At 39.8% G+C, this 15,000-nt stretch overlaps 1 protein-coding gene across 1 annotated transcript in view; it reads right to left on the reverse strand.

Annotated features, from left to right (window-relative positions):
- The window catches only part of LOC140569658 (uncharacterized), a 71,299-nt gene that overhangs the window by 4,737 nt on the left and 51,562 nt on the right, over window positions 1-15,000 (reverse strand). The window contains 11 exon segments of the mRNA XM_072692558.1: window positions 1,979-2,152; window positions 5,495-5,668; window positions 7,968-8,141; window positions 8,567-8,748; window positions 8,751-8,953; window positions 8,956-10,341; window positions 10,685-10,889; window positions 11,228-11,276; window positions 13,115-13,228; window positions 13,367-13,480; window positions 13,619-13,726. Of these exon segments, the coding sequence (XP_072548659.1) occupies window positions 1,979-2,152; window positions 5,495-5,668; window positions 7,968-8,141; window positions 8,567-8,748; window positions 8,751-8,953; window positions 8,956-10,341; window positions 10,685-10,889; window positions 11,228-11,276; window positions 13,115-13,228; window positions 13,367-13,480; window positions 13,619-13,726 (2,883 nt within the window).

The raw sequence follows: 15,000 nt of genomic DNA on the forward strand, positions 1-15,000 counted from the left end.
TAAATACAGTTGCTGGTGATTATCTGGCTGATAATTACTACATTATTATTATTATTATTATTGTTATTATTATGATTATTATTATTATTATTACACAGTTTAAATACAGTTGCTGGTGATTATCTGGCTGATAATTACTACATTATTATTATTATTATTATTATTATTACACAGTTTAAATACAGTTGCTGGTGATTATCTGGATGATAATTACTACATTATTATTATTATTATTATTATTATTATTATTACAGTTTAAATACAGTTGCTGGTGATTATCTGGCTGATAATTACTACATTATTATTATTATTATTATTATTATTACACAGTTTAAATACAGTTGCTGGTGATTATCTGGCTGATAATTACTACATTATTATTATTATTATTATTATTACACAGTTTAAATACAGTTGCTGGTGATTATCTGGCTGATAATTACTACATTATTATTATTATTATTATTATTATTATTATTACACAGTTTAAATATAGTTGCTGGTGATTATATGGCTGATAATTACTACATTATTATTATTATTATTATTATTATTATTATTACACAGTTTAAATACAGTTGCTGGTGATTATCTGGCTGATAATTACTACATTATTATTATTATTATTATTATTATTATTACACAGTTTAAATACAGTTGCTGGTGATTATCTGGCTGATAATTACTACATTATTAAGCAGTAAAAACAGTAAATTCAGTTTTCAGTCTATTTGCCTCTAGAAGCACATGCAGAAATACACTCCTGCAGCTGATTCATATAAATTGTTGCTAAAACACAAACATCACTGTTTGACTCGTCACTTCTGGTAGAAAACCATCCTGTGCTATTTTACATTCACTATATGGACAAAAGTATTGGGACACCTGCTCATTCACTGTCTCTTCTAAAATCAAGGGTATTAAAATAGTTTATCCTGCTTTTGTTGGAGTAACTGTCTCTACTGTACAGGAAGGCTTTCTACTAGATTGTGGAGCATTGCTGTGAGGATTTGATTGCACTCAGTGAGGTCATGTTGTATGATCACCACCCCATCTCATCCTCAACTCCCCAAATTATACCACAATGTTTGGTTGGTGTACCATCATTCCAGAGGACACTTGGCATTAGGCATGGTGCCAAAGATTTATGTTGATCTGCTTCAGAGAGTCTATTGGCAATACTTCTCTACAGGGACTAGACAGGCTGTGTGCATTTGCACATCAGTGTCAGCAATGGGTGCAACTTAAAATAGCTGAATGCATCATTAGCCTGCATTTACTTCAACATATAGTGTACTGTGATCAGTGACACACATTGTACAGTATGCTAGCCACACTGTAATTAAGTTGTCTTAATATAAAAACCTTCACCAATTCTCATGTTAAAATATTGACTTAATTAATATTTAATAAAGTCAGTCAGTTTATTACCAATAACTGCCATGATAACAACATTATAAAGGGATTATGATGTTCCTCTATAAAGACGTGTTTCCAGATCATATGGCATGTAGAACTGCTTCTTGTTATGATACTTGTCTTATAGCATATTACTGCACTTATAACAGGAGCAGATTATAATGAGTTAAAGGAGACTAAGAAAAAGCCTCTGATTGGATCACAGATGAGCTGTTAGGTCAGACTGGGTTCATTAAACACTATAAAACCAGTTTTAATTTCAGAATGTGTTGTGAGGTCAGAGTGAGTAATCATACATATCACTACACACTGAATGTTCAGTAGAGTCCAAAGGTTCTGATTAATGTGTTTATGAGGAAGAAAGACCTGATCAGAAATCTTTCTAGACAATCTAAAGACGACTGCAGACGTTAGAGAGTTGTTGTCTTTGTTCGGTTAGTGAACTCTGACCTTCACTAGAAACTTCATCTTGTATATTAATATAAAAACATCTTAGTAAAGCTCTGAATCTCACATCTTCACATTTATCATTTCAGAATGAACTGACAGAAACACTGACCTGAGAATCTGCAGTTTACAGTGTGAACTCTTCAGTCCAGCAGAGAGCAGCTCCACTCCTGAATCCTGCAGGTCATTGTTACTGAGGTCCAGCTCTTTCAGGGAGGAGTTTTCCAGCTTTAAAACTGATCCCAGAGCTTCACACGTCTTTACTCCAAGATTACATGAAGCCAGTCTGAAAAATGAAGAATAAACAGATTTTATTTGAGAATACACTTAAAGAGAAAGTGATACATTTCTGACAGTAAAAATAAGGAGTGTCTAACAGTAAAAAATGTGTTAGTCTAAAGCTAATGTAGGAGAGTACTGGATCACATGCATCAAACATTTCAGGTCGTTAAACTAGACGACCTCCCCGATCCATCAGAGGGCACTGGATCCTAGCTCGTCAATAAAACTGTCATAAAAAGGGAAAACTTAACTTAGACCCCCTTCTTTGGAGGGCAGAAGAGTGCCCATTCCAGAGCACCCTAATTGGTGGGTGATTGTCTCTGTATCCTCTACATGTTACTGATGTATGTTCGTGCCTCAAACCCACGAGTTAATAGAGTTTAACATTTAACAGTTCTAGCTGAAGAGGAAGTAAAATAACCTCTTTATTTAACTAGCTGCTTTATTTCTCATCATAGATTCTTTTTCTTAGTCCTTTTCTAGTGGTTCCACCAGAATAATCAGTGTATTACTCTTATTCATGTGTTCTCGTATTCGTTTATGATGATTTATTACTCTTAATGGTTTTGTATTATTACTTGTTTATGAAATCTTATTAGTTCACAGTACGATTATTTACTTTACTTATTTTCAAGAGTAACAATCTTTATGTCAGTGTAGGATTCACACACACACACACACAATAATAAAAGAAAATCTAGAATATAAGAAGGGTAGATATAATTAGGAAAGTGAGAAAGCAAAGACATTTGAAAAAGTAGCAGCAGTCTGATCACACTGTGAAAGGAATGTAGCAGCATGAATGAATAAGTAGTGGAAACATAATAAAGTGTCTAGTGTGGGTAAAGTGTCTCAGTGTCCTCAAAGTGTCAGTGCAGTGTGTTTGGCTAGGAGGAGTTTAGGAGTCTTACAGCTTCTGGAATGAAGCTGTTTCTCAGTCTGTTCATTTAACACCTAATGCTCTGCAGCCTCCTGCCTGAGGGGGGCAGGAATGTCCCTGGATTTTCTGAGCATATGCAGCTTTGGCCCTCTTAACACCTGCAGTCAGCTCTCCTCTAGCCCTCCTCAGTTCATGTGTGTCGCCGGACCTGAAGGCAGCATCCTTCTTTCAGTAGAGAACGCACCTCTGCATTCAGCCAGGGTTTCTGGTTCATGTAGAAGGTCACAGTCTTTGTGGTGGTGACATTTACATTTACATTTAAGACATTTAGCAGACGCTCTTCTCCAGCACGAGTTACAAAAGAGCTTCACTATTTCCTCAAGAATAACCTCAGCTAGTGTAAATACGTCAGCGAGACATGCTGAGATGAGGGTAGAAACCTGTGTGTCAGACGGTGGGAAAAGAAAAGGAACAGAGAGACAGAAAGGTCAAGGCCTGAGTTAAAGTTCCAGTTGGCTTAAAGAACGGAGCTCCAGAAGAAGAAGAAGAGAAGAAGCCTCAGCTAAAAAAAAAAACGGTTATTTACAACTTAAAGCCTCAAACTTGTGAAATAAGTATTTTGTATAAGTAGTTTGTCTAGTTTTTCTTCTGTTCGTCTTGTTTAGTTTTCACGTTAGATTTTGTCAGATTTCTAACGAACACCAGCCAATCGAACCTTTGAACAAGCCTACATGAAACTGTCACATCCTGCCTAAAGAAGACTCAAGCATCCATAGCAGCCGTGTTGCTCCACCTGAACAGAGCCTGTGAATGCTGCTCTACCACGCAGGATGGCTTCCCTACTGGGCTGATCAGAGGTGCAACAGCATTCCTCAGGGATCCGTTCCTTCCACCTCAAAGCCTAGTCTCGACTGGACCTTCTGTCTAGAGCCGATCTTTGGGTCTCTCTTCAAAGCTCCAGACCCAAACTACTGGTGACTAGAGTTGAACTTGAGCAGGGACGTTACATTCAGATTGTTCAGTCTTGCACACCGATCATGTTACCTTCGTTTAACAGCGATCAGTCAGACCAGTCTAGTTCTAGCCAATAGCAGTAGCTGTCCATGTGATCAAATCCAACAGTCAGTGCACTTCTCCAAACAACTCACCTTATTACTATTCTAACCACTATCTCAGGAATAACGTCCTGTGGGGTGAGTGTTGATACACTAAACTCATGCCTACCTTCAAGACTATGATCCTGAAATGATCTCTCTCATTATTACATGTTTCTATGATAATGTTTTATTAATTATAACTGGCTCTTGTGTGAGTGTATACAAAGAGATTGAGTCCCTGGAGCGAGAAAACTGCCTCTTGAATTGAGACTGAATTTAATTCTCCAGTATCTCACATTATTAGAATATTTTATTTAGAGTAAATTACTATTCAAACACTATAAACACAGAGTATCTCTCACTCTAGTCCAGGACAATAATCATGAGGAAGACTGCTGGCCTGACAATCATCATCACCCTCTATAAGGAGGATAAGCCACAGAAGAGCACTGCTGAAAGGCTGGCTGTTCTCAGAGTGCTGTATCAGAGCTTATTAATGGAAAGTTGTCTGGAAGGTAAAATGAGGTGGGAGAAGGTGCATGAGAAACAGGGACGATCACAGCCTTGAGAGGATTGTGAAGAAAAGCTGATTCACAAATTTGGACTCAGGCTGGTGTCATCAAGAGCCACCACGTACAGACATGTCAAAGAAAGGCTGCAACAGGGCTTTTTCACACGAGGAGAAGGGGTCAAGTCCCGGGTGAGGTGATGTGTCTACGAAAATGGATGCTGTGACACTACCACATAAGGAGACCTGTGGAATATTTATTTTAATGACCTGAACCCTAACATGACTTCTCACTGGATACTTGGCTTATAGCATATTACTGCACCTATAACAGAAACATCAAATCTGAACAGCACTAGAACAGATCTTATCTCCAAACACTCCTTATTGAGCAAACTACAGACACAAGCAGCAAGGAATTATCTCAAGGAATTAGATCTGTTGGATAACATTAGATCTATTAAGGCTGACTTGGTGGGATCACACAAGTTTGGTCTTGTTGGTTCTGGTTCCAGCTGATTAAGAGAGAGGTTACCACACACTTCCCTCAGATGATCGGATGCATTAGTTAACCAGTTCAGATTAAAATCACCTACAATCAACATTTCTGAGTCAATGTATGGAAATAAAAGCTCAGCTAAATCATCTACAGCATGAAAAGACACAGAAGCAGGTCTGTAGACACCAGCTCCCACAAAGCTGTTACAAACCTGAGTTTTTACTTGGATATTAGCTTTAACTAATGACCTGACCTTCACTAGAAACTTCATCTTGTATATTGATATAAAAACATCTTAGTAAAGCTCTGAATCTCACATCTTCACATTTATCATTTCAGAATGAACTGACAGAAACACTGACCTGAGAATCTGCAGTTTACAGTGTGAACTCTTCAGTCCAGCAGAGAGCAGCTCCACTCCTGAATCCTGCAGGTCATTGTTACTGAGGTCCAGCTCTTTCAGGGAGGAGTTTTCCAGCTTTAAAACTGATCCCAGAGCTTCACACGTCTTTACTCCAAGATTACATGAAGCCAGTCTGAAAAATGAAGAATGAACAGATTTTATTTGAGAACACACTTAAAGAGAAACTGATACATTTCTGACAGTAAAAATAAGGAGTGTCTAACAGTAAATAATGTGTTAGCCTAAAGCTAATGTAGGAGAGTACTGGATCACACGCATCAAACATTTCAGGTCGCTAAACTAGACGACCTCCCCGATCCATCAGAGGGCACTGGATCCTAGCTCGTCAATAAAACTGTCATAAAAAGGGAAAACTTAACTTAGACCCCCTTCTTTGGAGGGCAGAAGAGTGCCCATTCCAGAGCACCCTAATTGGTGGGTGATTGTCTCTGTATCCTCTACATGTTACTGATGTATGTTCGTGCCTCAAACCCACGAGTTAATAGAGTTTAGCATTTAACAGTTCTAGCTGAAGAGGAAGTAAAATAACCTCTTTATTTAACTAGCTGCTTTATTTCTCATCATAGATTCTTTTTCTTAGTTCTTTTCTAGTGGTTCCACCAGAATAATCAGTGTATTACTCTTATTCATGTGTTCTCATATTCGTTTATGATGATTTATTACTCTTAATGGTTTTGTATTATTACTTATTTATGAAATCTTATTAGTTCACAGTACGATTATTTACTTTACTTATTTTCAAGAGTGACAATCTTTATGTCAGTGTAGGATTCACACACACACACACACAATAATAAAAGAAAATCTAGAATATAAGAATGGTAGATATAATTAGGAAAGTGAGAAAGCAAAGACATTTGAAAAAGTAGCAGCAGTCTGATCACACTGTGAAAGGAATGTAGCAGCATGAATGAATAAGTAGTGGAAACATAATAAAGTGTCTAGTGTGGGTAAAGTGTCTCAGTGTCCTCAAAGTGTCAGTGCAGTGTGTTTGGCTAGGAGGAGTTTAGGAGTCTTACAGCTTCTGGAATGAAGCTGTTTCTCAGTCTGTTCATTTAACACCTAATGCTCTGCAGCCTCCTGCCTGAGGGGGGCAGGAATGTCCCTGGATTTTCTGAGCATATGCAGCTTTGGCCCTCTTAACACCTGCAGTCAGCTCTCCTCTAGCCCTCCTCAGTTCATGTGTGTCACCGGACCTGAAGGCAGCATCCTTCTTTCAGTAGAGAACGCACCTCTGCATTCAGCCAGGGTTTCTGGTTCATGTAGAAGGTCACAGTCTTTGTGGTGGTGACATTTACATTTACATTTAAGGCATTTAGCAGACGCTCTTCTGCAGCACGAGTTACAAAAGTGCTTCACTATTTCCTCAAGAATAACCTCAGCTAGTGTAAATACGTCAGCGAGACATGCTGAGATGAGGGTAGAAACCTGTGTGTCAGACGGTGGGAAAAGAAAAGGAACAGAGAGACAGAAAGGTCAAGGCCTGAGTTAAAGTTCCAGTTGGCTTAAAGAACGGAGCTCCAGAAGAAGAAGAAGAGAAGAAGCCTCAGCTAAAAAAAAAACGTTTGTTTAGTTGTTAATGTTTAGTTTTCACATTAGATTTTGTTAGATTTCTAACGAACACCAGCCAATAAAACCTTTAAACACTATATGAAACTGTCACATCCTGCCTAAAGAAGACTCAAGCATCCATAGCAGCCGTGTTGCTCCACCTGAACAGAGCCTGTGAATGCTGCTCTACCACGCAGGATGGCTTCCCTACTGGTCTGATCAGAGGTGCAACAGCATTCCTCAGGGATCCGTTCCTTCCACCTCGAAGCCTTGTCTCGAATCCTGAAATGATCTCTCACATTATTACATGTTTCTATGATAATGTTTTATTAATTATAACTGGCTCTTGTGTGAGTGTATACAAAGAGATTGAGTCCCTGGAGCGAGAAAACTGCCTCTTGAATTGAGACTGAATTTAATTCAGAACTGAACTGCAAATCAAGGTAAGTTTTATTTATGGTGGAGTCTAAACTGAAACAACCAGTTACCAAAAATCTACAGTCCTGGGCGAGAATTACAGGTGGTGCCCCATTCATTCAGGTCATAGCTAATTAATTAAGTAATAAATTAATAAAATCAATGACCCAAACATTTAGTAATTAATTAATTATTCTTGGTTTGTTAAAGCGCTCCCATTTCTGCTGCAATGTGTTTATGAGGAAGAAAGACCTCATCAGAAATCTTTCTAGACAATCTAAAGACGACTGCAGACGTTAGAGAGTTGGTCTTTGTTCGGTTAGTGAACTCTGACCTTCACTAGAAACTTCATCTTGTATATTGATATAAAAACATCTTAGTAAAGCTCTGAATCTCACATCTTCACATTTATCATTTCAGAATGAAGTGACAGAAACACTGACCTGAGAATCTGCAGTTTACAGTGTGAACTCTTCAGTCCAGCAGAGAGCAGCTCCACTCCTGAATCCTGCAGGTCATTGTTACTGAGGTCCAGCTCTTTCAGGAAGGAGTTTTCCAGCTTTAAAACTGATCCCAGAGCTTCACACGTCTTTACTCCAAGATTACATGAAGCCAGTCTGAAAAATGAAGAATAAACAGATTTTACAATAAACTGAAAGAGGAAGATTTGAATGGACAGATAAAGAATAGAGAACAGAATTAAACTGAAATACAGCGTCCGTCTAAAGTCCTGGAGTTTCTTTATATAGAGATAGAAAACATGCAGAAAGCTCCAGTTCCACATGCTGACCCATTTTACTGTGAACAACGTGGACCTGCAGCTCACCAACAGCTCTGGGACAGATTTTAGTGGTGTTATGAAATCTTAATTTTCAAGTGGGAAACAGAAATAACACACACACACACACACACAGACACACACACAGACACACACTCTCTCTCTCACACAGGATAATTCATACTAATGTGATTCACTGTAAACTGGTTCTAATCATCAGCAGTTCATTAAAAACTGTGGAAACACCTGAAGGAAAATACTCACACAGCTCTTCTGGATGCTTTGACTACTGGCAGCAGCCTCAGAAGACACTCCTCTGATGGCTCATATTTACTGAGGTCAAACTCCTCCAGCTCTTCTTCTGAGTTCAGCAACACAAACACCAGAGCTGACCACTGAGCAGGAGAGAGCCTGGCCCGATGAAGACGACGGTCACCACCTCTGCTCAGTATTTCTGCACTTCCTGCACTAGAGAGTGATCATTCAGTTCATTCAAACAGTGGAACAGATTGATGGATTTCTCTGGAGAGATGTTCTCCTCAATCTTCTTCTTGATGTATGTGACTGTTTCCTCGTTGCTGTGAGAGCTCCTCTCTGTCGGTGTCAGTACGCCTCGTAAAAGAGTCTGATTAGACTCCAGTGAGAGACCAGAAGGAAACGAAGGAACAGGTCCAGGTGTCCACTCTCACTCTGTAAGGCTTCGTCCACTGCACTGTTGAGGAAGTCAGTCATCGTTGACCTGCTGAAAAGCTTAGAGAGAATACTGGTTTGCTGATTCTGAAACTTTCTGTAGAGAAACGCATATAAAGCAGCAAGGAACTCCTGAACGCTCAGATGTACAAAGCTGAAGACCTTCCCCAGGTGCAGCTCATGCTCCTCTCTGAAGATCTGGGTGCACACTCCTGAGTACACTGACACTTCTCTAATATCAATGCCACTCTCTCTTAGGTCTTCCTCATAGAAGATCAGGTTTCCTTTCTCGAGCTGCTGGAAAGCCAGTTTCCCCAGAGCCAGAATACTTTCTCTAGTCTGCTGAGGATCAAGGTCACTTCCTCCACTGTACTTCTGGCTCTTGTGTTTGATCTGGAAGATCAGGAAGTGTGTGAACATCTGCGTCAGGGTTTTGGGGGTTTCTCCACTCTCAGCTTCACTCAGCATTCTCTCTAGAACAGTGGCTGCAATCCAGCAGAAGACCGGTATGTGGCACATGATGTAGAGGCTTCTTGAAGACCTGATGTGTGTGAAGACTTTGTTGGCCAGGTCCTGATCACTGATCCTCTTCCTGAAGTACTCCTGTTTCTGAGGGTCACTGAAACCCCGCACTTCTGTTACCTGATCAACACACTCAGAAGGGATCTGACTGATCGCTGCTGGTCGAGAGGTGATCCAGAGGAGAGCAGAGGGAAGCAGATTCCCCTTGATGAGGTTCGTCAGCAGAACATCCACTAAGGTCTTTTCTTCTATATCCACCAAGTTCTCATTGTTCTGGAAATCTAGAGGCAGTCGACACTCATCCAAACCATCAAAGATGAACATGATCTTGTAGCTCTTATAATGTCTGGGTTTTAAATCTTGTGTTTCTGGGAAGAAGCTCTGAAGAAGATTCACCAGACTGCGTTTCTTCTCCTTCATCAGATTCAGCTCTCTAAAAGGAAGTGGAAATATGAAGAGAACGTCCTGATTTACTTCTCCTTCAGCCCAGTCCAGAATGAACTTCTGCACAGAGACTGTTTTTCCAATTCCAGCAACTCCTTTAGTCAGTACGGTTCTGATGGGCTGGTTCTGTTCTGGTAATGGTTTAAAGATGTCCCTGCATTTGATTGGTGTCTCCTGTGCTGCCCTTTTTCTGGATGCAGCTTCAATCTGCATCACCTCATGTTCCTGATTGACCTCTCCACCCCCTCCCTCTGTGATGTAGAGCTCTGTGTAGATCTCATTCAGAAGTGCTGAGTTTCCAAGGCCTGAGATTCCTTCATTAATTCTCTGACATTTATCCCTCAGTTTGGATTTGAGCTTTCGATGACAAGCTGGGGCCAATTCTGATACCAGAGGAAGACAATAGAAACATGTGATCAGCTGTGATCCTGCATTAAAGACCCCTGTGTAGAACAACTCTGTGATACAGTGAATAAATCATTTAAAAATAAAGATTGTAGTGTGTTGTTTCTGTAGCAGCTGTAGAGCTCTTAGAGCTGTTAATGGTGTTTCTACAAAATCAGTAAGTGTTAGGTTTAAGGACTACAGTTGATGCTGTGATACATTATCCTATAATTACAAAATCCAATGAAGTATTGATTTTTATTCCCTTTGAAAAGCGGGACTTCACTGAGGAATACATTAGCACTCAGGTTGGGAACCATGGTCATGACCCAGAACTCTTACTGCTCTCTAGTGTGTTAGCGAGGTCTGTCTGCTTCATGTTCCTCAGGATCTGCAGTGTGATCTTCAGCACCCCCTCTCTCCCCCCTCTCTGATCATCATCATCCTCCACCTCTCTCTCAGAGCATGCTGGGTAATCTGGACTCAGGAGCTTCTTGAATGTGTTCAGCTCGTTCTCCACTAGAGAGATAAATTTCTGCTGCAGCTCCTGATTAAGAACAAACATCAGAGAATCACTAAAGCTGCACCATTACAGAGAGAGATGATCTGAACACAGAACAATCTGCTAAACAGAAGAGAGACACTGATCTGAGGAGTGGAGGAGTTCTGGATGCTGTGATTCTGTAATGTGTAAAAGGACTTAAACATCATGTTACTGAACAGCATCTTAAAGTATTAATATGAACACTGTTACAGTTAGAATACACCAGCAACTGAAGGAGACTGAATTATGATTAGCAAAGTATCAAAACTTTAAAGGAGCTTTAAACTGAGAAATGAAAGAAATCAGGAAGACCCTCATCATGTGACTGGTTTAGGACTGACCTTGAATATATGCTCCAGTTTTTCTCTGTGAATCTTCTTCTTCTGGACGCTGTGGACGAATAGAAAACCCACACTGTGATCTCCATGAATTAATCAGCTGACATAGCAGCTCACATCTGCACTCACAACCAACAATCAAACACAAGTGATACTGACAGAAGATAAAAGTTGAGAGTTTTAATAAAATAAAGAATAACAGACAATAACAGATCAAATTAAAAGACTGAACTTCAGTAAAAGCTGAATTAAACCCACACATTTCCAAATGTTTCTTAAAGGTGAAAACAGAGCTCGACCGTCTACTAATGTAAACAAAGACGACTTCACAAAGATACATGTGTGTTTTAGTAGCGGAGCTTTCTGTCTCTGACTTCAGTTTTCAGACGTAGCAAATCTATCATTTCTTGGGTTTATTCAGGATAAAAATGTCTGAAAGTTGTGAATGTGTTTGTTTGAGTCATTACTCGTCTGGTAAGAGCTCTGAAAAGAACTAAATCTGAGTGGAATTCTGTAGAATTTCATCCATTTGTAAATCTAACTGAACACACAGCAGCCTGACTGAACACCCATCTGTTCATTACATTATAACCCATATACCATTGACCCAAAGCCCACTTTGACTGTCCTGCTTATATCACTGATATCACCTGCTTATACTAACTGTCCTATTTCTATGAGAAACTGTAAGGTTTGGATGTGAAACACTGGTGTGTAATTTCATGCACAGCTGCCTCATTTATGATCTAAGTTAATGACTGGCTCTGACTCTCAGTAGCTCTGTTTACATGCAGAGATTTTCACCAATCTGAATAAGAGTTCATTCTGATTGTAGAGAACGACTGAACTGTTTATATGAACATTAAACATCCTCACATCACCCAACACCTCCCACCCCATCCCATCCCTGTAGTACCCATCAAAACACCCCCACTCTTCTCTCAAACACGTCCCCCTACTGTCTCTATATATAGATATGTGTGTAACTGTCCACCCTATAGCTGATATTGTAATTTACGGTGTAGTCATAATAAATAATGACTGTAGTGTGCAAGTTGTGCAATGTGCGATAAATAGAGTCCAGTGAGGTAGTAAAGTTATTAGTGCAAATGCTTGTGCAAAAAATGCTTCCCATGTTATCTGGGATAAATGGTTGGAAAGAGAGAGAGAGGGTGAGTGTAAGATATCAGTTCAGAAGTTGAGTTGTGTTGAGGAGTCTGATGGCTTGGGGGAAGAAGCTATTGCAGAGTTTGGTCGTGTTGGACCGGATGCTGCGGTACCTTCTTCCTGATGGCAGGAGGGAGAACAGACTGTGTGAAGGGTGGGTGGAGTCATCCACAATGCTGGTTGCTTTGCGGATGCAGCGGGTGGTGTAAATGTCCATGACCGAGGGGAGAGAGACTCCGATGATCTTCTCAGCTGTCCTCACAATGCGTTGGAGGGACTTGCGGTCAGAGGCTGTGCAGGTCCCAAACCAGGCAGTGATGCAGCTGCTTAGGATGCTCTCTATGGTTCCCCTATAGAAGAGGGTGAGGATGGGTGGAGGGAGACGGGCCTTTCTCAGCTTCCGGAGGAAGTAGAGACGCTGTTGGGCTTGATCTAGTGATCTAGAACATTGTTCAGGTCAGTCAGTCTAATCTAGAACCTGTCTCACCATCACACCCAGCTGTGTACACTGATCATTAAATACAGAGAAACTCAGAACCTCACACTGAGCTCCTGTGTGGAAATCAGTGCAGAGGAACAGCATGAAGATCACCTGCAGTGTGTGTGTGTGAGTGTGTGTGTGTGTGTGTGAGTGTGTGTGTGTGTGAGTGTGTGTGTGTGTGTGAGTGTGTGTGTGTGTGTGTGTGTGTGTGTGTGTGTGTGTAGGTTTGAGGTTTCACTCACTTTGGGTCAGAGGTCACAGCTTCACTGCTGAAAGCAGGAGGAAGCCCCATGGTCTGGTCACTCTTCATAGACACACAGCTGGGCTCTGGAGAAACTGCTCTCTGTGTTTCAGTCCTGTTAACATTAAACACAGTGAAAACTCCAGCATTTACACACTGAACTCCAACACACACCACATCTTTAAGAAAGCTCAGGAACACATTTGAAGAGCTTCACTCTCAGAACAGTAGTTTACTGAGTGCAGTGATGTACCGAGACTCAGAGCTTCCTCCTCCACTGCTGAAGCCTAGAGGAGGATCCATGGACCGGTCACTCTTCATAGACACACAGCTGGGCTCTGGAGAAACTGCTCTCTGTGTTTCAGTCCTGTTAACATTAAACACAGTGAAAACTCCAGCATTTACACACTGAACTCCAACACACACCACATCTTTAAGAAAGCTCAGGAACACATTTGAAGAGCTTCACTCTCAGAACAGTAGTTTACTGAGTGCAGTGATGTACCGAGACTCAGAGCTTCCTCCTCCACTGCTGAAGTCTAGAGGATGATCCATGGACCGGTCACTCTTCATAGACACAGCGCTGGGGGCTGGAGATGCTGCTCTCTTCACCCTGAAAACAGTTGATTCATGATGATCCATGATGAGAGTAAAGTGTGGAGTAATGACTTCCTTTCCTAAAACTCCTTCAGCTTCAACACATAGAACACCAAGAGACTGCATTGATACATTCAGTAATAAATTAGCTGATATGATTGAGAAACTGAATATCAAATGGGTATAAATTGAATGTGGTTTTAATATTGATTAGTTTTAATATTGATATTGAAACTGACACATAAGGACAACAGGTTTTATTAGTAAAAGATTCAGCAACAGTCCATTTCTTGATATAATAACTGAGTGCAATATATTCACAAACACAATTAAGAGCAAAATAGCAGCAGGATCAGTCTTCCTGTCTTTTCGGTCTTTCAAATTAGTTTTAATGTACAAAACAAAAATAGGTCAAACTTGTGTAAACTGAACAGAAACAAAACTGGAGCTAAACAGCCTGTGGCATTTATTTTTGTTCACATTGATTGTACCAAACATAAATAAAATAAAAAAAATTATAAATGACTAATTTAGAATTACCAATGGAAGCATTAATGTAAAAAGTAAATTACAAAGAACACTTCAAAGCTGAAAACAATATGAGGGAATATTATATACCAGTGGTGGGTTAATCTCCTCTAATCCTAATCTACTAATTTATAGTAGCGGTGGGTAGGGGTGTGATATTGACAAAAAAATGATCCCGCAATGTTTTCTGGGATTCTGCCGATAACGAGAATTACACAATGCTTTTAATTCTTGAAAATGTGTTTTCAAAGGCTTGCTCTACTTATTTACTTAAAACTGAAGCATTTAAGTAAAAATAAAACAAAAACAATAGTGTAAGTGTTACTGACATTACAAACGTGTATCTTTTTTACATTAAATTACAATTTTAAATGAATGTACTATATATCATATTATATTTATATTTTATGTTATTTATTGTCATTTTCAAAGTTTTTAAGTTATAATTTTACTTTGTGCATGTTTAAACATCTGAACAAATTCAAGATCTATTTCATTTACACTGTAAATTACATGATTGCACTGTTTCTTACAGTATTTCTGGTGGTGTCACATTTTGTCGCCCCTCTACACTCCTAGAAGAAACAGCGCAGTCACATAATCTGAAAATGGCTCTCTGTCAGAATATGACTGCACACAACACATATTCTGCATAATATGTCCATGCACACAAGTAGAAATCTCAGAAACGACCCACTGAGGTCACAGAATTCGACAGTCACAGATTACAGTCCAACAGGTACTTGGCTGGTTTTGGGCTTT

Source organism: Salminus brasiliensis, chromosome 1 (genome assembly GCF_030463535.1).
Source record: "Salminus brasiliensis chromosome 1, fSalBra1.hap2, whole genome shotgun sequence".
NCBI lineage: Eukaryota > Metazoa > Chordata > Actinopteri > Characiformes > Bryconidae > Salminus > Salminus brasiliensis.